At 48.7% G+C, this 25,235-nt stretch overlaps 4 protein-coding genes across 8 annotated transcripts in view; 2 read left to right on the forward strand and 2 right to left on the reverse strand.

Annotated features, from left to right (window-relative positions):
- Nucleotides 1–10,286, reverse strand: part of CFAP57 (cilia and flagella associated protein 57) — a 29,792-nt gene extending 19,506 nt beyond the window's left edge. For all 5 annotated transcript variants that reach the window (XR_012764393.1, XM_075424718.1, XM_075424720.1 and 2 more), the window contains exons 1-9: nt 10,130–10,286; nt 9,745–10,061; nt 7,226–7,512; nt 6,859–7,066; nt 5,745–5,897; nt 2,021–2,160; nt 1,159–1,324; nt 653–766; nt 6–218 (exon numbers count right to left, since the gene is read on the reverse strand). Coding sequence is in view for 4 of the 5 variants with exons in the window: in XM_075424718.1 (XP_075280833.1) it covers nt 6–218; nt 653–766; nt 1,159–1,324; nt 2,021–2,160; nt 5,745–5,897; nt 6,859–7,066; nt 7,226–7,512; nt 9,745–10,061; nt 10,130–10,286 (1,755 nt within the window). In the remaining variant the exon portion in view is untranslated. The remainder of the gene's footprint in view (nt 1–5; nt 219–652; nt 767–1,158; nt 1,325–2,020; nt 2,161–5,744; nt 5,898–6,858; nt 7,067–7,225; nt 7,513–9,744; nt 10,062–10,129) is intronic.
- Nucleotides 10,287–10,367: 81 nt separating this feature from the next.
- EBNA1BP2 (EBNA1 binding protein 2) lies at nt 10,368–14,917 on the forward strand. The gene is made up of 9 exons (XM_075424722.1): nt 10,368–10,451; nt 10,549–10,632; nt 10,827–10,984; nt 11,598–11,721; nt 13,057–13,146; nt 13,370–13,445; nt 13,709–13,799; nt 14,117–14,279; nt 14,634–14,917. Exons 1-9 carry the CDS (start codon nt 10,389–10,391, stop codon nt 14,682–14,684), a joined length of 900 nt encoding a protein of 299 aa, XP_075280837.1. The 5' UTR covers nt 10,368–10,388; the 3' UTR covers nt 14,685–14,917.
- A 261-nt stretch (nt 14,918–15,178) lies between these two features.
- On the reverse strand, nt 15,179–18,401 carry CFAP144 (cilia and flagella associated protein 144). Its single transcript, XM_075424723.1, has 4 exons — nt 18,256–18,401; nt 17,385–17,444; nt 16,385–16,488; nt 15,179–15,446 (listed from the first exon to the last, which is right to left on the reverse strand). Exons 1-4 carry the CDS (start codon nt 18,386–18,388, stop codon nt 15,351–15,353), a joined length of 393 nt encoding a protein of 130 aa, XP_075280838.1. The 5' UTR covers nt 18,389–18,401; the 3' UTR covers nt 15,179–15,350.
- Nucleotides 18,402–18,583: 182 nt separating this feature from the next.
- PIF1 (PIF1 5'-to-3' DNA helicase) lies at nt 18,584–25,149 on the forward strand. The gene is made up of 12 exons (XM_075424724.1): nt 18,584–19,054; nt 19,166–19,271; nt 19,349–19,474; nt 19,571–19,724; nt 20,282–20,396; nt 20,470–20,576; nt 20,978–21,117; nt 21,782–21,888; nt 22,701–22,788; nt 23,443–23,588; nt 24,566–24,757; nt 25,093–25,149. The coding sequence occupies exons 1-12, from the start codon at nt 18,584–18,586 to the stop codon at nt 25,147–25,149; spliced, it is 1,809 nt and encodes a 602-aa protein (XP_075280839.1).
- The last annotated feature ends 86 nt before the right edge of the window (nt 25,150–25,235 follow it).

Below are 25,235 nucleotides of genomic sequence, written 5' to 3' on the forward strand. Positions count from 1 at the left end.
CTCACCGAGGACTCTGAAATTTCTTTGAGAGTTTGGTCAGATCCAACAGCAAAGATGATTTTGGCATCAGAAGACAGGGCAATGCTGCTGTAGATGCAGGACTTGAGCACACACTCTGACTCCCTTTCACCTGTCAGCAAGTTCCACTCGTACACAGCACCACGTGTGTCACAGGAGACAAATTTAGCATCATCTGCACTCCATTTAACTGCATGTATCTGGCACAAGCAAAACACACCAAGGAGTCTCATGTGTAAGTTATAGACATACAGTCATTTTACTGGTAAATCCATGACAACTTTGGAATTATACTTTTAAGTCTTACTTAAAAACCCTTAGATGTTTCTCAACTAATTCCATTTTAGCATTAAAAAAAATCAGTAAGAACTACTTTATGACCACACTGTCAGGAAAAAGATCATTTTAATTTATTATTGAGATATTTTCCCTGGCTCAGCTACCTGCCAATCATTTGCCTTCAATTTAAGGACAGACTCTTCAGATGTATCTAGTGCATGCATACATGGACTTCTGACCAAAGAATTTTTTGGGCCCATTTCTGATCCATAATTGTCCTTTACCTTTTCAAAATTCATTTTACCAACTAGTTCATACTTTAACGAGTTTCATTGTATAGGATTTGTTTACTAACCTTCCCACTATGTCCTTTCAGATTATTAATATTCTCAAAGGTGATGCTGGAATAAATTTGAATCACATTTCCATTAACTGCTGCAAAAAGATGGCCTCCATTACTGAATGCGCACTATGAAAAGAACATAACCACCCATTAGCGTAGATGCAGTGGATAAAAAAATTCATGCATTGAATTCCAATGACATCATCTAATATCAGAAAGTTACACAAAAAGAAAACTCCATTGCATAATCAGCCTCTTACTGCTTTCTTAATTGGTGCTTTCCCCTGTAGAATTTGGCCCTTGAGTACGTCTAAGCAAACTATCCCTTCTGCTGCTTCGCAGGTCCACAGTTACGCACCAGCCTCCGGGCTCGTTTTCCAACAGTCAGAATCCTTTTCTCTGTGCTCTGATCTCCTAAATCCTGCTAGGGTCTATTGGAGAGGTTTCTATCTTCTGTCATGTTCTTCACCACTCTGCTCCCTGTAACTCCCCAATTTCATTTTTGCATCACTCCTTACCTCTCTACACTTTCTCACAGCAAACTCCTTGAAAACATGCATGTCCTCATAAAGCAGGCTTATAAATCGTAGTTTGTCAGAAAACCCAACCAAACAGAAAAGGCCAGTGGGATGAAGTGATACTGTGTATGCTTCCTCCCGATACTCCTTATACAGCTCCAAAGTTCTGAAAGAGAAAACCATTGTGCAGTACAGAATAGTACAAACTCCCTATGCACGCTTGACAGGACATTATCTGGCGTGGCAAGGACACCTGCAGCTACAATCTGACTCTGCCTTGTCCTTGAGGAAACGTGTTGTCATTCAGTTAAGTAATGATCATACAGACGTTACAGGAAACAAAGGCAAATCTCAACCTTCTGCTTCACAGAGAAGGTGAGGAAGGTGCAAGAGCAAATCCTTGTTTACTGTAATATAATGAAGCAGGTGAATGAACCGCTGATTGCAAACCCACACAAACATCTCTTCTGAGGTTTGTTTTTCTCCCTTCTCTCTCCATACAATGTTAAAAGGTCAACTCATTTTGCCTAAGAACTGTGGCTATGAAGCAGAAGATGGGACAATAGTATCTTAAGACAAAGCTGAATGAAACATTCCTGAAGACTTTTTTTTTTCCAAAATATGTGAGAAGTCTGACAATAAAATGGCTTAACAGAAAAGGCTTTGGATTCTTTTGGCAATGGTTTTAAAGGCAGTGCATATTCACACTCCCCAAATCATGTCAGTAAGATCATTTACATCCCACACCACACAAGAATTTTACCAGAACAACACTCTCATTCATATGAGATTGCTGCTGTGGCCTGCTAAATACAATATATAAAAAAGCAAGAGGTAATAACAAACACAAAGAACTCTTTACTTCGTCTTGTAATTCCAGATGCGGACAGATCTATCCAGAGAACACGTAGCAAGAACAGGTTTCCAAATACAGATGTCCAGACCAGTGACCGAAGCAGAGTGCAATGGGAAATTCAGATAAGCAAAATAAGCTACCTTCTCCTGAGAAGCAATAAGAACATAAAAAAATCACAAATATTTCACAGCAGGCAGTAAGTCAGGTAAGAAATCTATCACAGCTCTTTGCATACAGTAATCAAATAGATTTGAGGAAACCACTTAATCCTTTCACTGCACCAGTCTGAACATAATAACATTAGAATCAGTTTTAACTTTGTAATTAATAAACAAGAAAAGTGATCCAGGGAAGATAATAGGCTCTGTAGTTCTCATACACTAGTGAGAGCAGAACATAATTGTAGGTGTCCACAGAAACGCAAGTTCAATAAATAATCAAAACTGGACCTGCAAGAATTTAGTCAAGACCTTCTGGTCAGGCAGATATTTAAAAATAATCAAGTGCTGAGGGATAAGCAACTTGAGGGATAAGCAACTTGACCAGGATGTTTAGCCAATACATGCTGGAAGAGAAGATCTTTCTGTACGCCTATACACAGGCTAGCTATTTAACTCCATGCAAGTCTATTTCACAATAATACATTTATCTATTGTCTTTGTATTATTGAATTCCTTCAGAGTAGAGAATGTATTTCATTATGTTTGTCCTTCACAAAGAGGTTTCACTTCTAACCAGGAGTTCAATAACTATTGTTTTAGAGTAACATGAGATTCCCATGGCTGTTCAAGCTTTATTGTTGCATTAAAGATTCTGCATATTACAGTGGAGCATAAACTACTACAGTTACATTAAAAATCTCTCTGTTAAAGCCTTACTTAAGTGGCTTAACAGTGACACACACCCTTACAGAATCACAGAATGGTAGGGGTTGGAAGGGACCTCTGTGGGTCATCTAGTCCAACCCCCCTGCCGAAGCAGGGTCACCTAGAGCAGGCTGTAGAGGACCTTGTCCAGGCAGGGTCTTGAATATCTCCAGAGAAGGAGACTCCACAACCTCCCTGGGCAGCCTGTTCCAGTGCTCTGTCACCCTCAGAGGGAAGAAATTCTTCCTCATGTTCAGATGGAACTTCCTCTGCTTCAGTTTCTGCCTGTTGCCCCTTGTCCTGTCACTGGGCACTACTGAAAAGAGCTTGGCCCCATCCTCCTGACACCCACCCTTCAGATATTTATAAGCATTTATTAGGTCCCCTCGCAGCCTTCTCTTCTTCAGGCTGAACAACCCCAGCTCCCTCAGCCTCTCCTCATAGGAGAGATGCTCCAGTCCCCTCACCATCCTTGTAGCCCTCCGCTGGACTCTCTCCAGTAGCTCTTCATCTTTCTTGAACTGGGGAGCCCAGAACTGGACACAGTACTCCAGATGGGGCCTCACTAGGGCAGTGTAGAGGGGAAGGAGAACCTCCCTCGTCCTGCTGGCCACACTCTTCTTGATGCACCCCAGGATCCCATTGGCTTTCTTGGCAGCCAGGGCACACTGCTGGCTCATGGTTAACCTGTCGTCCACCAGGACACCCAGGTCCCTCTCCACAGAGCTGCTCTCCAGCAGGTCCACCCCAAGCCTGTAATGGTGCATGGGGTTGTTCCTCCCCAGGTGCAGGACCCTGCATTTGCCCTTGTTGAACCTCATCAGGTTCCTCTCTGTCCAACTCTCCAGCCTGTCCAGGTCACGCTGAATGGCAGCACAGCCTTCTGGTGTATCTGCCACTCCTCCCAGTTTGGTGTCATCAGCAAACTTGCTGAGGGTACATTCTAACTCTTCTTCCAGGTCGTTGATGAAGAAGTTAAACAAGGCTGGGCCCAGTACTGACCCCTGAGGGACACCACTAGTTACCAGCCTCCAACTAGACTCAGCGCCGCTGATGACAACCCTCTGAGTTCTGCCATTCAGCCACTTCTCAGTCCACTTCACTGACCACTCATCTAGCCCATACTTCCTGAGCTTCCCAAGGAGGATATTATGGGAGACTGTGTCGAAAGCCTTGCTGAAGTCAAGGTAGACAACATCCACTGCTCTCCCTTTGTCTACCCAGCCATTCATGTCACCATAGAAAGCTATCAGATTGGTCAGGCATGATTTCCCCTTGGTGAATCTGTGCTGACTACTCCTGATATCCTTCTTTTCCTCCACTTGCTTGATGATGGCCTCCAGGATAAGCTGCTCCATCACCTTTCCCGGGATGGAGGTGAGGCTGACCAGCCTGTAGTTCCCTGGGTCCTCCTTCTTGCCCTCTTTGAAGATTGGAGTGACATTGGCCTTTCTCCAGTCCTCGGGCACCTCTCCTGTCCTCCAGGACCTCTCAAAGATGATGGAGAGTGGCTCAGCAATGACATCCGCCAGCTCCCTCAGCACTCGTGGGTGCATTCCATCAGGGCCCATGGATTTGTGGACATCCAGATCGCTTAAGCGATCCCTCACACAGTCCTCCTTGACCAAGGGAAAGTCATTCTCTCTGTAGGCTTCTTCTCTTACCTCCGGGGCCTGGGATTCCTGAGGGCCAGTCTTAGCACTGAAGACTGAAGCAAAGAAGGCATTCAGTAGCTCTGCCTTCTCTGCATCCTCCGTCACCAGGACACGTGCCTCATGCAGCAGTGGCCCCACATTGTCCCTAGCCTTCCTTTTGCTGCTGATGTAGTTGAAGAACAAGGTTCAGCAGCACACCTCTCCTCATGGGTTCCTCCACCACTTGCATCAGAAAGTTATCATCGATGCTCTGTAGGAACGTCCTGGATTGCGCCTACCTAGCTGTATGGTCTTCCCACCTGATGTCAGGGTGGTTGAAGTCCCCCTTGAGAACCAGGGCCTGTGATTGTGAGGCTGCTTGTAGGTGCCTGTGGAAGGCTTCAGCAATTTCCTCCTCCTGGTCAGGTGGCCTGTAGTACACACCCACAGTAATGTCACCCATGTGAGCCTGTCCCTTAATTCTAACCCACAAGCTCTCAACTTGTTCCTCATTTGCCCCCAGGCCAAGCTCAATGTATTCCAGTTGCTCTCTCACATACAGAGCAACTCCACCACCTCTCCTTGTTGGCCTGTCTTTCCTAAAGAGTCTGTAGCCATCCATGACAGCATGCCAGTCATGCGAGTTGTCCCACCACGTTTCTGTGATGGCGACCAAGTCGTAGCCGTCCTGCTGTATAATGGCTTCCAGCTCCTCCTGTTTATTGCCCATGCTACGTGCATTGGTATAGACACACTTGAGCTGGGCAGTCAATCTCACCCCTGACCCTGGCATGCCAAGCCTGGGCTCATCCCTAGTGAGCTGGGCGATGTCCCCTTCCCCCTTCGAACCTAGTTTAAAGCCCTCTCAATGAGCCCCGCCAGCTCGTGGCCAAGAATCCTTTTTCCCCTTTGAGATAGCTGTGATCCACCTGTTGCCAGCAGGCCCGGTGCTGTGTACACCTCCCCAAAATGGTCTTAACAGTGTCCTCCATCATTCTGCTAAATGACATCAGGTATTCATATGGAGGGATGCTTGAGCAAGGGCCTGCTGAATTACAGCTCTCAGAGAAGCACGCAGAGCACTTCATATCATGAGCTTTAAGGGTTCAGACGCTATTTTATGGATTTTATGAGAATGCATCATAGCAAGCAACACTGAATAGCTTGTGCCATTACAATACAGCCCTTATTAGACATGATGCCCGTGGAATGTGATAAGATTGCACTCACCTTCACAAGATCAGTGGAGAGCATAGTAAACATGTAAAGCTGATTTTTATTTGTGTTAACGACCATCGTTTCCTCAGAGGGGCTGAAGCATATACATAGAATGTCCTGTCTGCCTGACTTCTTTGGCTCACTGCTGAACACGTCCTGAGGAAGCTGCACAAGAAATGCATCCCATGGGATATTCCATGTCTCTACATTTTACCAGTAGGCATGCACGCACACACAAACTTTTCCTGTAACGCTACTCTAATAAGTATATATATAATGTCAGTGAGACAACTTACATACCTGATGGCAAATAACTACTGCAAGGCAGGGAATAGACGACAAGATAACCTAACTGCATCTATAGCATTACAGCTGAAAAAAGTATCAGAGGACATTTCAGCAGTAATCTTAACTACTGCATAAAACAAAAATGAAAATGGTAGCAGAAAACACTGAGAAAAAAACCTAGCAAGTGTCAGAATGAAAACTGCCTGAAAATTGTGATCTCAGAATAACAGTTCTTTGCAGGGTATCATTCAAGCTAACAGTCTTATTACAGGGTCTCGTGCATAGGGAAGATCTGATCTCCTAGGCCCAGATTATGAAGGCTTGACCAGGTCATCAGAGTTGAATGTTCTTAGCCAAAGATGGCAGTAAGTCAATGCATACAGCTCGCTACAAAACAGTTAGAAATCCTACTAGATTACTTAAGAGTAATACTGTACAAGTCTCACGACAGCTATAATAAATATCTGAGGCGAGAAAAGTTTTGCATTGGAAAAAAAACAAGCAGCCTAGTTCTTCAAAACTGATGTAGACTACTTCTTAGCTCCAAAAGTCTCCATAAATAAAAGTTTCTTAAATGTTTCCTGAAGTTCAGCAGCCTCAAAGCACAGTTTACACGTAGGAACACGCAGAGCTACCTTGCAAAAGGACATCTGTCACTGACTTTCAGTGTGACCTGTGGCAACTCCCTTCCTGTCAACATCACGAGGACAGTTAGCTAATGCTTACAATGTAATTTAGAGATGTGCTAAATATTATTAATAACTGGATCAGAAGCACCCTCATCCCTCTAAACAGGCCTCTACTGCATAAGTGCTTGGAAAAGCTTTTTTCTCCCTACCCAGATTTCTTGACTCTCCTTGTAGATTTCCTTTTCCTTGGTCTTCTCAAACAGCAGAACAACTCCTGGGCTAGATGAACATGCAAAGCCTTTGGAATAAGCTGCAACTGCAGATATTTGAGGCAAAGCATTCTGCTGTGAACCATTATCTTCAGAGGCCAGCCCACAAGAGACGTCAGAAGAAATGCAAGCAGGAAGTGCATAGAGGCTTAAGAATAAAGAAGGACAACACAAAATATGCTTATCAGCAGCAATCAAAATATTATAACCTATTCATGAGCTGGACAAGAAGGAAATTGCGAATGGCCTGCAACTAATCTGCATGCACTAGCACGAAACTATTAGTAATAGCATTTAACAGATTTACCTCTCATATTCTTCTGTTGTTGCATCTTCTTCTAGTTCCCTCGGTGGTTTTTTGTACTCTACGCTTGTCTCCCAGCGCAGCTCTCCAGTTTCAAACAAGATAAGTTTGCCTGTGTCAGTGCCACAGATAACTTCCTTCTCAGACAGCCAGGCATGGCACAAGTAGTTTTGTGGCTCTCCCTTTTGTAAATTCATCTGCTTCAAAGTTCCTTCGCTGTACTTAAAAAGTTTAAAAAAGCCATTTCCAGTGATACAAACCTGTGCATTGTCTTGAGGACCAAAGCTCACCTATGGAACAAAAGACAGAGAAATTATTTTATACAACTGTGTTCAGAAATAAGTAAATATTGTATCTGTTCTGAAGACTTTCAATACCAGATGCAGGAAAACAAACAAGGGAAGAAGGTTCATAGAAACACACAGGCATACAGAAGATACTAAGAAATAACCATCATGACTACATATTGCAGTTTTCTCCCTTTCAAAACTGTGTATATCAACTTTACATGATGCCAGATGCTACAAATACATTTACTCTATTAAGCTAAGGTGCTATCTGAATCACAACGCAATACCGAAAAGAAATTGTCTCTGCCCTTCAGGATTAAATGACAAAAGTAAGGCCAAAATACCTATTTACTGCTGATCAGCAAGTTTTTCCGGTAGCAAGCTTCCTGAAAAGTGGGACCACTCATTCTTGAAGGCCAGGAATAAATTACGTATTTCTATATGTCAGGCAAACCTTGCCCATTATGCATATTAATTCACAGAATTAGGTGTTTATTGGGGAGAACAGTGGAATAGCTATCTCAGTACCCAACAGCAAGGATAGCAGGGGTAGTCAGACCACATTTTTCATGCTTAATGGGACTTTAGACAGTAGTTGTCTTTACAGCCACTCTCCTCCCTTTAGGAACTGAGCTCATGAAGTCAGTAGTTCACCCAGCCTCTGCTTGTAGTTGTACCCCAGAAAAAATGGCAGCTAGAGTCCAAACAACCCATGTACTGGAAGCCTCTCACCTCCCTGCAAGAAAGATACTTAAAAAGGGCACCCAAAGCAGGATGCAGGAATTGTTTCAGTGCCATCAGCCCGCTCCTAGCCACTCTTCCTGGGCTCTGATCTGCACGTACAACAGACTGCAGGAAGGCGCACAAGTGAGCCAAGAGCTTCCTAGGTGTGTGTTACGCCTACTGAGAACAGCCAGTATATTTAATGAATGTTTCTGCAGGGACACAAGGGACACATTGCACACTCACTGGCCAGTCGTACTGGCCCTATACCATAGATCTCATGCAATACAAGAGATACAGACATGAGAATGTCCATTATGTCCATTATGTCCATGGCAAGTGCAGGGTCCTGCCGCTGGGGAGGAAAAACCCCATGCACCAGTACAGGCTTGGGGCAGACCTGCTGGAGAGCAGCTCTGTGGAGAGGGACATGGGAGGGCTGGTGGACAACAGGTTAACCATGAGCCACCAGTGTGCCCTGGCTGCCAAGAAAGCCAATGGGATCCTGGGGTGCATCAAGAAGAGTACAGCCAGCAGGTCGAGGGAGGTTCTCCTTCCCCTCTACACTGCCCTAGTGAGGCCTCATCTGGAGTACTCTGTCCAGTTCTGGGCTCCCCAGTTCAAGAAAGATGAGGAACTACTGGAGGGAGTCCAGCAGAGGGCTACGAGGATGGTGAGGGGACTGGAGCATCTCTCCTATGCGGAAAGGCTGAGGGAGCTGGGGTTGTTCAGCCTGAAGAAGAGAAGGCTGAGAGGGGACCTTACAAATGCCTATAAATATCTGAAGCATGGGTGTCAGGAGGATGGGGCCAGACTCATTTCAGTGGTGCCCAGCGACAGGACAAGGGGCAACGGGCACAAACTGAAGCAGAGGAAGTTCCATCTGAACATGAGGAAGAACTTCTTCCCTCTGAGGGTGATGGAGCACTGGAACAGGCTGTCCAGGGAGGTTGTGGAGTCTCCTTCTCTGGAGATATTCAAGACCTGCCTGGATGCGGTCCTGTGCAGCCTGCTGTAGGTGACCCTGCTTCAGCAGGGGGGTTGGACTAGACAATCCACAGAGGTCCCTTCCAACCCCTACCGTTCAGTGATTCTGTGATTATGGGTGAAAGCAAAAATTTATTTAGCCCAGTGTCCTATTGCTGAGGAAGGCCAACAACAGATGACAAGAAAGGCCACAGAAACGTCGCAAAATCTATAGTGTGGAGCCTCTCCTCCCTCTCTTGCCCTGGACAGGAGCCTTGTGGCCACAGGAGAACGCATCGAATCCTGCAGACTGAACTGATGCGGGGCCTGGCACCCAGTAGGTGCTGAACCATGGCTCGATCCTTTCATCCACCTTTCCGGAACAGCGCAATGGGCTCCCGAAGAACCACTCCACCATCTACTAGAACGTTAAAGGGAAGCCGCAGAGACACTGGCCCAGCTCGGTTTTGGAGGCCGGCGCGTCCCCCCCTCCCCCAGCTCCCGGAGCCGCGCGGGCCCGGGGCTCCCGGCAGCGGCCGTTACCTGGCAGACGCCGCTGCCCGGGGCCTGGAGGCGGAGCGCTGCCATCAGCCGCTGCTTCTCCCAGAGCCAGACGGCGAGGTGCCCCTCCGGGGGGGCCGCGGCGGCCGCTAGGTACCGGCAGTCGGCGGAGAAGGCCAGGGACACCGCCTCCTGCGCCGGCAGCTCGGCGGCGTCCAGCGTCCTCCGCCGCCGCGCCGGCACCGACGACAGCTCGTAGACCGTCAGGACGGGCCGCTCCGCCACCGCCTCCGAGACGGCCAGGTACCGCCGGTTGGGGCTGACAGCCAGCGCCCGCACGCCCCGGCTCCTCTCGGTGCCTGCGGGGGGGGAGAGGGGTCAGGGCCGGGCGGGCCGGGGCCGGGGCCGGGGCCGGGCCCGGGGTCACCTGGGATGAACTGCCGCCACTTCTGCTCGAGGTGGAGCCGCAGGCAGCCCGCGCCTGCCGCGTGCAGCACGACCCGGTCCTCCAAGAAGCAGACGCCGCCGGCGACCCGCGGCCGGCAGCCGAAGACGGCCACGGGCTGCGCCGCCGCCGCCGCCATGCCGCTGCCGCCGTCGCCGTGGCAACCGCGGCCCCGGCACCCCCGGAAGCGGCGGCGGCGCGCACGCACGCGGCCGGAAGCGGCGGGAGCGGCGGCAGCGGCATGGCGCGGCGTGGGTCCCTCTCTGACTCGGACTCGGAGGGCTCCTCTCTCTCGGACTCGGAGGTGAGCCCGTGGGCGCGGGGCCGGCGGCCGGGCCTCCCCCGGCAGCCGCGGGGCAGGGCCGCCCCGTGCCGCCGGGCTGACGGCGCGCTCTCCGCAGCTCCAGGAGGCCTTCGCCAGGGGCGCGCTGAAGCCGGGGCTCAACGTGGTGCTGGAGGAGCGGCCGAAGCGGCGCAACGACGCGGTGAGCGGGGCCTTCCCGGGCCGGGGCCCGCGTCCCCCCGCGATGGGTGCGGGCCGGGACAGGCTTGCGGGGTTCCTGCGGTGGTGCGGGCTGTCGCCCTGTGGCCTGGGAGGAGCAGCCCGCGGTGCGGCCTGAGCCGGGCCTCGGGGCGGTGGCTGCGTGCGGCGCCGGGCAGAACCGTGCTTCTCCCGCAGGGCGGCCTGAAGCAGTGCCTGGCTGACTTCAGGCAGCAGCTGGCTTGGGTGGAACGGCTGGACGTGACTTCGGGCCAGGTCGTGGACCCCGCCTCGCAGGGCGCTGCCGACAAAGACGCCGTTGACCCCGAGAATGATTTCCAGAGGGAGATGAGCTTGTGAGTGTCACGCAGGGGGATTTCGTGCAGGGCCTCGGCGTGCCGCTGCGTGCTTGGGGCTGTGCTTTGCAGGTGTCCTGCAGACTGCCGTGCTGGCTGTCAGTGCGGCACTCGTGGGCCGGGGGCTTCGCGTTCGATGGCTCTGAATGTTTTCCAGAAGAACTACAGATTAATGCTAGTACATTTAAGTTGTCTTGTGACTGGCAGTAGTTTCTCTCCCCGCAGCAGACTTCTATTCTTTGCTGAAAAGTTTACTTCAGCAGTTCCTTGGTTGCAGCACTGTGGCTTTCACACAGGATACGGATTTTTCTTTGTGGGTTTGTTTGGTGTTATTACAGTTCTCTTGTCTTGCCTTGCCTCTTGTAATGCGATATATAAAACTGTAGCTGGAAACTAGATAACTGTACATGTGCAAGATATAAGCGTTAACATTATGTTGGCATGTAAATTGCGTTTAGTAGGACTGAATGCTGTAGGGCACAGCGTGTTGATATGATTCTAGATCAGCACTTGTTAGATCCCTGTATCAGCTGGCTTACATGAGCAGAGTTTCTGCCAGCGCTGTGAGATGCTGATACCCAGTGACAGAGCTGGTGCTGTGCTGTCTCCCCAGTTACCGGCAGGCTCAGGCAGCCGTCCTGGAAGCCCTGCCTAGGCTGCGTAAGCTCCAGGTTCCTACGAGAAGGCCAGATGATTACTTTGCAGAGATGGCCAAATCAGACCAACAGATGCAGAAGGTATGTGCAATTAATAACGGCTTTCTTTCCTGTGTTATGTGTTGGTTTTAGCCTGTGTTGGGGGTTAACTTGAAGGTGTGATGTGTGAATACTTACCTTCATCTCTTTGACAAATGCCTGTGACAAAGTTTGTGTTTGAAATTTTGTTTGTGGCAGGAGATTTCTTCCTCTTTAGGTATTTCAGTTCAATGTGGGGATTTCCATAACAGACTGGAACATAATGTAGAAAAGCATGATTTATATTCTGTCCTGAATGTATTTAATATTAAAAATGGAGACTCTTTCTCCATGTGTGACAGCAGTTGTAAAGTAAAGTTGGCTGTGTTCGTGCTCTTTGGCCTGAGACTTGAAGTCAAGATGATCTTTGGACTAAGGCTTGCATTAACATGATCTTTTTTCCCCTATGTAAGTATCACCCTTTGTTTACACTCAGTGTGGTTTTGTTCTCTGTGATTTTAAACTGTGTGTTATTGAATTAATCTGTAATGGGTAGTAAATCAGATTTGTGTAGCAAATAAGAATTTCACGTACTTGCGTCTTGATTGTGGTCTTTGTTCAAAACGGAACCTTAATTTTTGTTTTAGTTTTGGAATAAATACTACGTAGTGTAAGTTAAACATGCATGAGCTGGAGTCTAATTTGGAGGTTAGTGTAAGACTTGGTTGCTGTTTTGATGGCTGATAGAATCTTCCTAGATAAGATGAAGATTAATAATTAGCTTGTGCTGCGGCTTAAGTCAATTCTGCACATTACTAGTACCTTCTTTTGCTGGCTTCTGTCTGAAGAACAGTTGTTATCTCCTGGTGGAGTCACAGAGTGAATCCAGAAGCTCTGTGTTGAAATCTTTGTAATCCCTTGTAATGCGCCATCATTACAGAAATGTTTGTGAACAAGGAGGGAACGAAAAAGATGTTTTCCATGGTATGGAAAAGTTGTTGACTCTTCTTCAGTGCTTTACTTTTGTAATGACAAGAAAGAAACTATCAAGTCTTCTACATACACCTGAGCAGACTGACAGGATGTGACAAGATGCTCTTGTTTAGCAGTTCCATTAGAGCCCATTGCAAGGCTTTGTCTTGTCTTTGTGTGAGCTTTGCCTTTTTAACCAGATTTTGGTTACAGATCCGTTTGGGAGTTTCTGTAATAACTGTTCTAGCCTGGAGCTGGAAGAACGTTATTCCTTATAAAGCATTATCTGATGGAGAGATGTTTTTGTTTTTACACTCATTGATAGTTCACATAATTATTGATTTCAGGACTGCACAGCAGTCATCACATTCTTAATATATTCTTTCGTGTTACTGATAAATTTTGTTTTTTCTCTCCCCCAATAAGATTCGACAGAAGCTTAAGAGTAAACAGGAAGCAATGGAGAGGTCTGAGAGAGCAAAACAGCTCCGCGCAATGAGAAAATATGGCAAGAAGGTGAGAAGGAGCTACAAAAGGGACTTATCTATGACAAGAATCTAGAGCCTGAGTGAGGAGCTTAGAAAGTGAAACCACAGGAGGCTGGCTAAAATACATGGAATCTGTCCAGTCTTCTGTCTAGCAGCTTTGAAGGAAAACATAGCAAAATGTGGGGTACCTTTAAAAGAAAAAAAAGTATGGGACACTACAAGGAACACTAACATTCTGCTTCTAATCTCAGGTGCAAACTGAGATTCTGCAGAGGAGGCAAAAGGAGAAAAAAAATATGTTGAATGCAGTCAAGAAATACCAGAAAGGTAAAGTCAACTTGTCTAAGAGAGCGAATGTGTAATGGGAATAGGGGTGTGTGAGCAATGTAAGGCAGTGTGATGTGTGGTGTCCATCTCTGGGGCTGGACTTGAAAGGCTGCTGCTGTGCTGAAGCATATGCCAGTGGCAGTGAAAATCCTCCCAGGTAGTGTTCTTCAGTGAGGGTGGCTTGTTGCTATTACTTGCTTAGACTGAAAATTCATATTTTCTGTGGTGGTAGCTGAGGAACTGTAATGTCTTTGCTCTTGCAGGTCTCTCCGACAAGCTGGATTTTCTAGATGAAGAGCAGACATCGTCTCAGGGGAATAAAAAAGGCAGTGCAAGTCAATGGATAAAGAAGGGGTGAGACCAGAAAAGAAATATATTTAAATACAGAATCTGATTTTTTTTCAGTCTTTTAGGAGATCATTTTGTTGAACAAGAAACCTGTTCTGATTAGTGTTCATTAAAATAAGTCTGAGGTGGCTTTCTGTCCCTAGAGAGGAGGAAGACTGTGGCCAGAATGGAATGGAGACTGAAATACGCTGATTTCTGTCTCTTCAGAAAGAGGGGAGAGGTTTATGCTGGCTGATGGGAGTCCATCAGCAGGTACACGTGCCTTCTTGAGAGCTTCCCAGAGAAGGGAATATAAGTGATGATGCTGTTTGGTTGTTTTTCAGACCAAATGCCAAAAGACGATACAAGAATCAGAAGTTTGGTTTTGGTGGGAAGAAGAAGGGCTCGAAGTGGAACACAAAGGAGAGTTTTAATGATGTGTCCAGCTTCCGGTCAAAAGTGGCTCACAACAAAGGCCCAGGAAAAGGAGGAAAAAAAGCCCTCAATGTAAGTAAAGTGTTGCATGCAAATGATCCTGGTTGGCTAGGAAGCCAGCCCTGGTCTGGGAGGGAGAGCTGAGTACATGATGGGTGCCTCCTGCATCTGGAAGTGACAGTGTATGTCTTGGGGAGCTGAGCGTAATTCAGTTGCAGACAGAGTTGAGGACGATGGCTCAGTGTCTGAGCAGGGAAACGAGTGGGGGAGTTAGAGAGTACTGTTTCTTGCTGCCTGTGTCCCAAAACCTCCCTCTCCAGAGGTACTGACAAATATCCTCTCCTTGGTATCCTCCCCAAGCTGTAGAGCTAGAACAAAGATTGAAAACATGAAAATAAAGATCTGAATCTGTCCTTTTTTTTGCAGAAGAGACCTGGAAAGAGAGCAAGGCAGAAAATGAAGAGCCGAGCGCGATAAGAGGACTGTGCTCCCCAGTGGGGTTCGTATGTTCCTGTGTGTTGTCAGATGTCTGTTTCTGCTGTCATCGAGCGGCTAACCATGGAGCAAGCTGGATGCTTCCAAGTGGCAAGAAAATAAGTCAGTGGAAACTAGTGCCTTATCACTAATATCTTCGTATTGTCTGTTTTGTTGAAGGATTGTTTTGTACTTAAACCTATGGTGTGTGAACGCATTAAACGGTTCGCACAGAACTATGTCTAATTTGTGTTTAGCTGTGTTATGAATGGTGGCTGAAGCCTGCCCTTTGTTCCCTTCATTCTGACAGCTTTTTCCACAGCTACTGTTGACACGTACTTGGTGAACTTGAGTTCTGGATCATGTTGCCGATGTCAGAATAAGAGGTCTGAAGCTTGTCAAGAAGTTAAAGTGTTTTTTAGACTATTTATATAGATGGGTTTGGGAACAGCAGTGAGACAAATGCAGCAATGTCATAAATAGGTTTATTTCTGTAACTATTGTCAGGCTGCAGATCTGGACAGACTGAGGTTCTCTCTTCCCTTTTCTCGCTGTCTTCTCTTGCCAGAAACCTACCAGACACACCTAATAACAAGCAGGGCCTAACACATTAGATGTCGTTAACTGCTTCTAAGTTGTGTGGCTTTGCCACTCTACTACTGCAGGTTCTCAGACTGCTCCTCCCCGTGCCCCGTGGCAGCATTTAGTGATGTCAGTTCTCCGGCGTGGGAAGTAGAGTCTGCAATCAGTACGGTCCACTTGAATCTGGGAAAGAAAAATGATGAATATTCATATGCTCTTACTAGAATTAGTAGCAGTAGTCCCTCCTCAGAAGTGATGCACAGTGTTCTTGCTGCTGAGAAATGCCCAAGTGGCAAACGAGTAGGACACCACTTATTTGAGAATCCACTGTTCACTGCTTCCTCTTTCCTGCCAGCCTAATCCTACCACCAGTGTCTTAACAGCGTAAAGCCCTGCTGGGATGTCTGTCTCTAGCCTTGTCATGAGTAACTAGTTTACCTGAAGTGTAATATGAAAAGTTGCAGAAGACTCTCTTATTTTCTCATTTTCTTAGTTTTTTTTGCAACTGGCCAAAATGAATCAGGCCTTCATTTGCCTTTCTGGAAACGCTAATCTACAAAGTCAGTCATCATCACAGCTATTTGTTTGTCAGATATGACTGATGTCTCAATGTGTCAATAAGATTTCTTTTCCTCCTGTTTACTCACACTTCGCCAGATGAATCCTCACTGGTGTATTCTGCCTCGGGTATACTTAGCTGATTATTAATTTTATGGTTGTTCTTGCAATTTGTTTGAAAGATCCTGTACAGCAGCACATTTCTTCTCACGGTAGTTACGTATGTCACTTCACATTGCTCACTACGCCATTTCTGGTGGCAGAGTGCTTTAATAAACAGCCGTGACTACATATGTGGTATTTGGCAATATGCTTGGGGTGAACTGTCATTGTAGATATTTTGCATGCAACCTTCTTTGGGAAAGTATTGTTTCTGTAGTCAGAACCCAGTGTGAAGAGTACATTTTAAAAACTTGTTGTCCATGAACAGCTCTGCTCATTCCTAGTCATTCCTGTTTTCTGTGTTTGTCACAAATTATTTTCTTGTATGAATATCTTTCAGTGTGATGGGGTGAACCTCTCTGAATCCTGCAAAGAGCCGAGTCCTTAAGCACCCTACTCACCAAAGGCGTTGTGTTCCAGCCAATTTCTTGGCTTTCAGTTTGTGGCTCTGAGTATTTCTTTGTTGGCTCCAGCGCTGCATGGTGAATAAGATTCAGAAACTTGGCTGTTGGTTTAAGAGACACAGATGAAAAAGTATGTTTAAAAACCAGTCACCTGTGGATGTGTGTTAGAACAGGACATCCTAACGCTGTCCAGGCAATAGCAAGAAAGCCAAGGTTGGAGGCAACTTCTGTGCTTCTGCAAATGGTCTTGAAAGAGAATGCAGGTTGGCATTTCTACTCAAATTTTTCCTGATGAAGTTCCAAGATTTGCCTGCCTATGCTGTCCTGTTAATTCTGTGATGCCTGTCTACTGTATTTCAGCATCTTACTTGTCTTGTACCACTTCTAGTATCAACCAGTGCTCCGTGTTAGCTCTCATCGTTCTCAGTTGCCTGAGACCTGCTGCCGTTCCCTGTTTTGATTTTCTTTTGCCTCACTAATCCTTGATGAGAACAGGCCAACCTTAACCGACCATTAAGGTTTTCAGACAGAACTGGCATGTTAGAAATAAGAGAGCAGCTGATCTAAAGGTCCCTGTCATTAGCGCTTTAAAGCAAGACTCAGCAGCTGTTTCAGCAGTTTACCCTATGCAGTGGTTAGGTAGAATCTGCAATGACAGCCAATGTGTATGTGTAATACGTGTTTCTAGATTTTTTTTTTGTTTCCTCCTGAAGAGGTTTAGATTCTCAAGCAGAATTTTATAGGATGATAACTAAAACCAAAAAATAAAAGTATTATTGCATGAATGCAAGCTTGTACTGATAGTGAGAAGTAATGGGAAAGGGCCTTAAAGTCAGAAAAAACCTGCCTTATGTTTAATGCAAATGATGACTAACTTTCTTATATTGTCACAGGGGTGTTTCCATGTATATCATCTTTCAGACTGATTGGAATTTTTTAATCTTATTTATTGTCATTTTCTTATGTAATTATCACAAGCTGTTCAGAGATTTCTTACCATCTGCTGGCTCTTCTATATTATCATGCCAAGACATAGGCTTCTTGGTGATCACGTGAACTGGAAAGAAATGGTGCAGGTGAATTACTTTAATGTGAATGCACCATCACAGCCAGGTATAGGATATGTATCACTGCAGATGTTCTTTCTGGTTACCCCTCAGTCTGAGCCCAGCTACTTCACTGAAGTTGTGAAGGAAGCACAGCATGTCAACAGAACAAAATGAGTCAGAGTACTAACTAATAGCAGCTTCTTAGAGAGGGATGTTTCTAGAAACCATGCTAAAAGGCCTTTCTACCTGGATGCTGCCTGCGTTCGCCACAACAACGTTCCGCCCACCCAGGCAGTGGCCTGCAGGTGCCGGGTTCCAGCAAATCATTTTCTTTTTTTTTTTTTTTTTCTTTTTTTTTTTTTTTGCTATAAGAGCTAGACCCGAGCGAATCTATTCCCATCACCCCTCCCTGCCAGCAGTGGTTATGACATTCTGTGGCTGTGAAGGGGCAGGTAGATGCCAGCCCAGGGGCTGAAAAAACACGGTGCAGTGCTGGGGGCTCTATGCCATCTCAGCTCGGTGTTGCTCCCTCAGGAGCCTCCCTTCTCCACGTTGGCTAAGGCACCGTGTGACCGGGTGTCTCCGCTCCGCCTCGGGGCGCGCAGGCGGGTTCCCCCGGCTGCAGAGAAGCCCGCCGGCTGCCCCTTCCAGCCCTGCTCCTCTCGCTGCCCGCTGCTGCCGCTCCGGGGTGCAGCCGCTGGTGCCTGACGTGCAGCGGAGCCTGCGGGGTGTCCTCCCCCCCCGCGCCGCCCCGCGGCTCGGGGCAGCGCTCGTTTTCCCCTCGGGGCCTCCGCGCCAGGTCCCGGTGACACGCCTCACCGCGGTGGAGCGGGTTCACGCCGTACTGCGTGTGCAGCTTCTGGCACCGCAGCTCCTTCCGCACCCACTCGCTCAGGAGCCGGTTCTGCCACACCGGGTCCGGGGGCTCCTTCCCCCCGCCGCGGGCGGCCATAGCTCCGCCGCGCCTCCAGGCGTCCCGTCCCGTAGCCTGGCGACGCCTCACGTGGTCCCCGACGAGGCTGCCGATTGGCGCCCGGTCCTCCCCTCCTCGGACCCATTCCCTTCCCTCCTCCCATTGGCCGCCGGGTTAAAGCCCCCGGCGCCGATTGGCGGCGGCCGCACGCGGCGGGTTTAAACGGGCGGCGGGATGGCGGCAGCAGGGCTGCGCTGCACGGTGGCCGTGGAGCAGCCGCTGCCGGGGGGGCCGGGCCCGCGCCGCCGCGTGCTGCGGGGCGCGCTGGTGCTGCTGGGCCGCAACGAGCTGCGGCAGCCGGTGCTGCGGGTGGTCGGCGGGGCGGCGGCGCTGAGCTTCGCGCTGGCCGGGGACGCCGTGCGGCTCTTCACGCGGTTCGCGGGCGAGGGGCGGGCGGCGGTGCGGGTGGGGCCGGACGGCGCCCAGGTCCTGCTCTCCGACTGCCCCCCGGACGCGCTGCGCCGCTTCCTCCGCCTCCTGCGGCTCAAGGTGGCCGCCGGGCCGCGGGGTGCGCCGCGGGTCCCCCGCCTGCTGGACCGGCCGCCGCCGGCCTTCGCCGCCATCAGCCCGCTGCAGGAGCGCGACCTGCCGAGCGCCCCCGGCCGCCTCCTCGGCGGCGAGGCGCGGGGGGAGCGCCCGGCCGAGGTGAGTCCTGGGGCGGGGGGGCGGGGGGGGGGCGGGCGGCCGCGGGCGGCCCCGGTGACCGGCCCCGGTGACCGGCCCCGCCCTCACGGCGCTCCGCCGCCCGTCCCGCAGGTGCCCCGCGCGGAGAGGCGGCCCCCGGCCAGGCTCTCGGCGGAGCAGGAGGCGGTGCTGGGCGCCGTGCGGAGCGGGAAGAGCGTCTTCTTCACCGGCTGCGCGGGTGAGGGGGCCGGGCGGCCGCTGGCGGGGACGGCCCCCGGGCCTCGCCGCTGACCTGCCGCCCCTCCCTCCGCCCAGGGACCGGCAAGTCGTTCCTGCTGAAGAAGATCGCGGGCTCCCTCCCTCCGAAGAGCACCTACGCGACGGCCAGCACGGGAGTGGCGGCTTGCCACATCGGTGGCACCACTCTCCACGCCTTCGCAGGTAGCGGCCTGCCTGGCAGCGGGCGGCTGGCAGCTCTTGCTCCCTTCCCGAGCAGCCAGGAGCTGCCCCGAGCTTTGCCGCCTTCTCCCCTGCCAGGCATCGGCTCTGGGAAGGCACCGCTGGAGCAGTGCATCCAGCTGGCGGAGAGGCCTGGGGCGCGCCGGCACTGGCTGGCCTGCCAGCACTTGATTATCGATGAGATCTCCATGGTGGACGGCCAGTTCTTCGACAGACTGGAGGCAGTGGCGAGGTGGGTGACAGGACAAACAACTTGCAGAAATGAGTTTCCCGAATTTCCAGGCTGCTTCCTTCCTCTGGTTGTGTGAATGGATGCACAGCAATCACTGGCGTAGGACTGGAAGGAAGCGTACAATCACGGCCAGCATCTGGGCAGACCTTTGTGGTGAGACGGGTTCTGATCGTGTCCCTGCTCCCCAGCTGTGGCTGTTCTGGCCGCTGCTCCCATCTCCGGAGCCAAGCGTTGTCTGTGGAGCTGGGTCGAGAATGCAGCCACCTGTGCTGTGCCCAGCAGCTCTCTCTTGCAGAGAGAAGCAGTTGTAGTGTAGCAGCTACCAAAGAACCAAGACTGGTAATGACATCTGGGGTGGGTGAGCAAAGCAAACTTGAAGTCAGTCTTGTGATGACATTGCTTAACTGTTTGAGCTGACATGACTAAGGATAATCATCTTTTACTGCAGGTGGTGTATGCTTGAATGTACTGGCAGACTAAGAAATAACTCCTGAGACCTGCCTGTGTCCAGGTCCTGGAGGGTATTCAAAGCTTCTCCTCTCTTCCCTCCCATTCAGGGCAGTCAGAAAACGGGATGAGCCTTTTGGAGGAATTCAGCTAATCATCTGTGGCGACTTCTTGCAGCTACCCCCAGTCTGCAAGGCTAATGAAGAAACCAAGTTCTGCTTCCAGGTACAAAACTGTCCCTAAACTCCTTGTTGTACTTCAAGTTTGCCTCTTTCTTAACAAGAGAAAGATTTTCCAGGCAAAAAGCTGGAGGAAATGCATCCACATAAACATGGAGCTGACGGAAGTGCGGAGACAGACCGACAAGACCTTTGTCTCGCTCCTGAGTGCAGTCCGTTTAGGCAGGTGAGGAGAAATTCATCTCTCTCTGTAATCCCTGCTCTCTGCTGATGGAGGAGAGGAAGAGCAGTTTGTCACTTCCCTGTGCTCTATCAGGAATGCGTGGCTGGGGGCAATAGTTGTAAACGCTTTAGTTAATATAAGCAGTTTTCATACATGCTGCTCTGGCAAGGAAAGACCCTTTCGCGGGTCCCTCGTTGCGATTTCTGCTAAGGATTTCAATGGATCCCGTGCTGGCAGTGGACAGGGCAGGGCTGGGGCACACACTTGCACTGCTCTCCAACATTTTGTGGTCCTCTCTGGAGGCCTGGGGCTTGCACAGTCTGATCCAGCTGTGTGGAGGTTACTGCTGCACTAGACCTATGCCCGATCACTTTAAATAATAATCCCCTTTTCCTGGTTACCAGGTGCACAGAGGAGGTTAGCAGGCTGCTGATGCAGGCTGCTGCTAACAGGTCTGAGCGTGATGGGATCCTGGCTACACGGCTCTGCACCCATAAAGATGATGTAGAAGTAACTAATGAGAGACGCTTGCAACAGCTATCAGGTGAACTCCTTGGAGGAAGCTGCTGGCTTTGGCACTGAGCTCTGAGTGGATGCAATGGGCATACAATAGTGTTGCGAGGAACCGGGGTTCTATCACGCACAGCAGCCCCAGTCCAAGCTCTGTGTGTTGGAGTTGAGCTGCTTGGGGAAAAACTTCAGTTTTTTGCTTAAAAATCCACACTGTCACTCCTTGGTGTGTAACAGACAGCAAGCTCATTGCTTGCTATGAGGTAGGATGAGTCTTTATTCCCTCCCCTGCTTTTTCTTTTTATAGCATCTCAGAAAGACTGTGCTCTATCTAGCCACAACTTGAATTAAGGGTTATTTAATTTCTAACCCCTGTCTGGCCCAAGGATTCTTTCTTAGTCCTTTTTGTGTTGGCAGGAGGTGAAATTGGTCATATGCTCAAAACGGTGACGGCTCAGTTCCTATTTACTGCTGACCTTTGATTCCTGAGCCTTCTTGTGCTCTGGGAGTTATGTTGGCAAGAGAGGCAATAGTGACCTTTCTGCTGTTAGATGTGACACGGTTTGTCTGAAAATGCCCCACCGCTGAATGGATATTAAAAGAGGAACTGCTGTTAGAAATAAATGCCGAGCCCCCTGCAATGCTGTGTGGAATATGTTCAATGGTTGCAGTTCGTCACATCTTTCTTTCCTTAACAGGAGAAGTGCATGCTTTTGAGGCTTTGGACAGTGACCCAATGCTAGTGAAGTTAATTGATGCTCAGTGTCCTGTGGGTGGTAGAGTTGAGCTGAAGCTTGGAGCTCAGGTGAGTGTACATACATACACTTGTGAAAGACCAGCAGACCACATGGCATATGAAAAATAAAGGAATAGCAGATAAATATATAGACTAGATAAGTGTATAGAATGCAGGTTCTGTACAGAACAGCTGTGCCAGGCCAACAGAAGACTCTGTCTCAATCTTTGTATCCTTTCTGTTTGGAACCTTATCCAGATAGAGAATTAGTTTGATTTGAGTGCAGATCTGTGTCTCATGGACAGTGGTGACTGTTATGACTTGGACACATGTTTCCAATCAGGTTTAGAAGTTTCCAGGTAGTAGAGAGCACAGGCAGTCCTTGCCTGCAGTCTCAGCTCCAGGTACAGCAGCCCTCCTGAGCTGTAAGGGTACAGCACAGCTTGCCAGATTTGCAGGGCTGAGCACCTAGCTGTGAGCTAGGGCTGTCAGAGTGGAAAGGATGCAAGATTGTGCTCAGCAGCAGCACTGTGTGCCTTGGGAAGTTGTTCCTTAGGTGTTCCCAGAATCTGTAGATGTCTAGCCTGGTTTGTGTTTGGTGAACGGCAAACTTCCCTGGATCTGAGCTCACAAGCTGTGGACAGAAGCAGCTCAAGTGAAGCTTTCGGGTCTGCAGAATGATGTAGCTGGGAATCCTAGGAAGGAAGGGCTGTGAAATAATTTCACTCAGATTGGAGACAGTGCTCTATCCTGCAATAGGGTGATGTGGCTGTGGCCAGATCAGCCTGCTGTGCTTATGCTTCCTGGCTAGCAGCTTAGCTGCAGGTGGCTGAACAGGCTGTAAAGCCAGTGCACTAGGGGATTTTTCTTTTTCTCTGTAGGTGATGCTAGCTAAGAATCTGGATGTGTCTCAAGGGCTGGTGAATGGGGCACGAGGAGTTGTTGTAGGATTTGAAAGTGAACAGAAAGGTAAGCAAGCTTTTTTGATTTTTTTTTTTTTTTTTTTTTTTTTGTTGTTGTTGTTGTTGAAGGAAGAGGAAAAAACCCAACAATTTATCACTGGTGGCTGGTGACTTATTAATTTTGTTTACTGCTTGGTAAGAATAATTTGAGGGAAAGCAGGGAGGAGGTCTTCTCTGGAGTGAGAGACTTGGGGCTTTCAGGAGCTGTGATGTCATGCGCTGCATCAGCTGTAGCTATCTGTAGGGCCTCTTGTGTTTGCTTTTCTTTATTCTCTAGATGTGTGTGCTTATTTACATTTCTTGTCTGTTCTGTTGAAGCAAGTCTTGGTGGGGTGTTTTTTGTTTGTTTTTCTTGGACGATAATGTTCTGCTACCTGCAATGTGTATTTTTGTCTCTGCATCTGAACTGACAAATAACCTGACTGTAATTCTCCTGCTTAAGTAGGTCTCAAACATAATTTCAGGGCATCCTCTTTACTGTGTGTGGGTTTAGGATTTTTTTTTTTTTTGGTGCGAGATTTTCTTTTTTTTAATGCAGCCCTAAAATTCATGAAAGACTGACATGGGGAAGCAGAAGAAAAAAAGTGTTCTTAGTGCTGGTTTCCTGCCGTCTGAGTGTCAGGAATACATCCCTTTTTCTCTCCTGCTCCCATTCCTACAGGGCTGCCTAAGGTGAGGTTTCTTTGCGGGATCACACAGGTCATCAAAATGGAGAAATGGGTCTTCAAAGGAGCATCAGGAGTTCACCTGAGTCGTCAGCAGTTGCCTTTAAAATTGGCATGGGCCATTTCCATTCACAAAAGTCAGGTGGGTGTTCTTATACAGCTGTCTATAGACTTTTACACCATCATAAGCGTTATTTCCTGGGTGAGCTTGCATTGCTGCTAAAACAGGGGAGAACTGAAAGGCGCTAGTTGTGGGGGATCTCTATAATATGTGTGTCTAGCTGCAGAGAAGGCAGTACCTCTTCTGCTTGTGGTGCTTGTCTATAGGGTCAAGGGTGGGCCCTCAAGGATGGGATGGGATGAGTTTCCATAAGGGTGCTGCCACCTGCGTAGTTGGTGTTAGCCTATAAAGCAGCATTATTTACTGCTGTTGGCTGATCGGGGTAGTGTTTCTATGCTAGTCATCAGCATTAGTGACACTGAGATTTGTGGTGCACCTGAGGAGTCACAGCTGTGTTCTTTGGGCTGGACTCCCCCTTTGGTGGTGTGTGTTGGGTTTTTTCAATGTAACTAATACAGTTCCTATCTTTTCATGCGCTTTGATAAAAACTTGTCTTACTGTTAGACCTGTGAGCTTGTTCCAATGCTACTGCTTAAACCAGGCCATGTTGCAAATTTTGCTGCCTCCTGGGATGTCTCATGATGCAGACAGGGCTGGCCAGGCCTAATCCAGATTCTGTCTCAGATGGTCTGCCTGAGGACTGCTGGAGACTGGTGGCGGCTCCAGTTAATTACTAGGAGTGAAAACAGCAGGATTTCTTTCCCTGCTGTGTTGATTATATGGGATTTGTGCAGTTTCACACAGCAAGAGGCTCGCTGGAGTTAGTTAGTGGACCCTCCTGTCTGCTAGCAATTTCCTGGCAGTGGAAAACTGTCCTTTTTCTACTGATTCCCATCTTTTAATCAGTTACACTGCCAAACAAGAGACTTCCTTTTTTTATCGAGCCCGTACACTGAGGATGGTACCTTTGACAGACTCACAGGACAGGTTAGGGTTGATACAGCACAGCGTTCTTTTTCGTTTCTTTGTTCTGTAACAAACTTCTCTGTTTTTGATAGGGCATGTCTTTAGATTGTGTGGAAATCTCCCTGTCTCGTGTCTTTGAATGTGGACAGGCTTATGTAGCCCTATCACGAGCCCGTAGCCTTGCAGGCCTCCGTGTTCTGGATTTTGATCCGAAAGTAGTGAGAGCTGATCCTTCCGTGTTGCAGTTCTATAGACAGCTGAGACGTCATCAGCTTCTAACCCAGGTAAAGAAAAACCTGCGCTAGCAAAGCCTGCCTTGTGCAACCAAGATGAGAGATGTTTGTGCTGAGATGCTACTTTTTCTGCCTAAGCAAGATCATTAAAATTAAAACTTGTAGTGTCGGAAGAGTTGAAACTGCAGAGGGGGAGTGTGGTGGGGCAGCTCTCCATGGCAAAACACCTACTGTAGTCTTGGGGTTGTGTAACACTGCCTGGCCTGTGGGTGAAAGGATGAGTTTGGGGTTCTTTGATCCTCCTCTTGCTGTAAGGACTGAAGGGGAAGTGGGCACACAAAGAATCTCTTTTTTTCTTCCCCCCCCCCCCCTCTCTCCTGCCCCAGGATTCACTACATACCCATTCAGGTGCTGATGAGAAGGAGAACTGGAAATGCAGCTGAGAAGGCTCTTCTGGCCTGTGAGGCATCAGCAGACTGCTGAGTTGCAGTGATCTTGCTCTTGAGTATATTTGATAACACAGATGAAG

This window comes from Opisthocomus hoazin, chromosome 6 (genome assembly GCF_030867145.1).
Source record: "Opisthocomus hoazin isolate bOpiHoa1 chromosome 6, bOpiHoa1.hap1, whole genome shotgun sequence".
NCBI lineage: Eukaryota > Metazoa > Chordata > Aves > Opisthocomiformes > Opisthocomidae > Opisthocomus > Opisthocomus hoazin.

Bases quoted from the DNA above. Each gene is read 5' to 3' on its own strand.
- EBNA1BP2 (XM_075424722.1), top strand. From the start codon at position 10,389: ATGGCGCGGCGTGGGTCCCTCTCTGACTCGGACTCGGAGGGCTCCTCT. The intron at 10,452-10,548 runs GTGAGCCCGTGG...CGCTCTCCGCAG, and splicing joins CCTCTCTCTCGGACTCGGAG to CTCCAGGAGGCCTTCGCCAG. The intron at 10,633-10,826 runs GTGAGCGGGGCC...CTTCTCCCGCAG, and splicing joins CGAAGCGGCGCAACGACGCG to GGCGGCCTGAAGCAGTGCCT.
- CFAP144 (XM_075424723.1), bottom strand. From the start codon at position 18,388: ATGGCCGCCCGCGGCGGGGGGAAGGAGCCCCCGGACCCGGTGTGGCAG. The intron at 17,445-18,255 runs GTGAGGCGTGTC...ATTTCTTTCCAG, and splicing joins CGTGAACCCGCTCCACCGCG to TTCACGTGATCACCAAGAAG. The intron at 16,489-17,384 runs GTAAGAAATCTC...TTAAACCAACAG, and splicing joins TATAGAAGAGCCAGCAGATG to CCAAGTTTCTGAATCTTATT.
- PIF1 (XM_075424724.1), top strand. From the start codon at position 18,584: ATGGCGGCAGCAGGGCTGCGCTGCACGGTGGCCGTGGAGCAGCCGCTG. The intron at 19,055-19,165 runs GTGAGTCCTGGG...CCCGTCCCGCAG, and splicing joins GGGGGGAGCGCCCGGCCGAG to GTGCCCCGCGCGGAGAGGCG. The intron at 23,589-24,565 runs GTGGGTGTTCTT...TGTTTTTGATAG, and splicing joins TTTCCATTCACAAAAGTCAG to GGCATGTCTTTAGATTGTGT.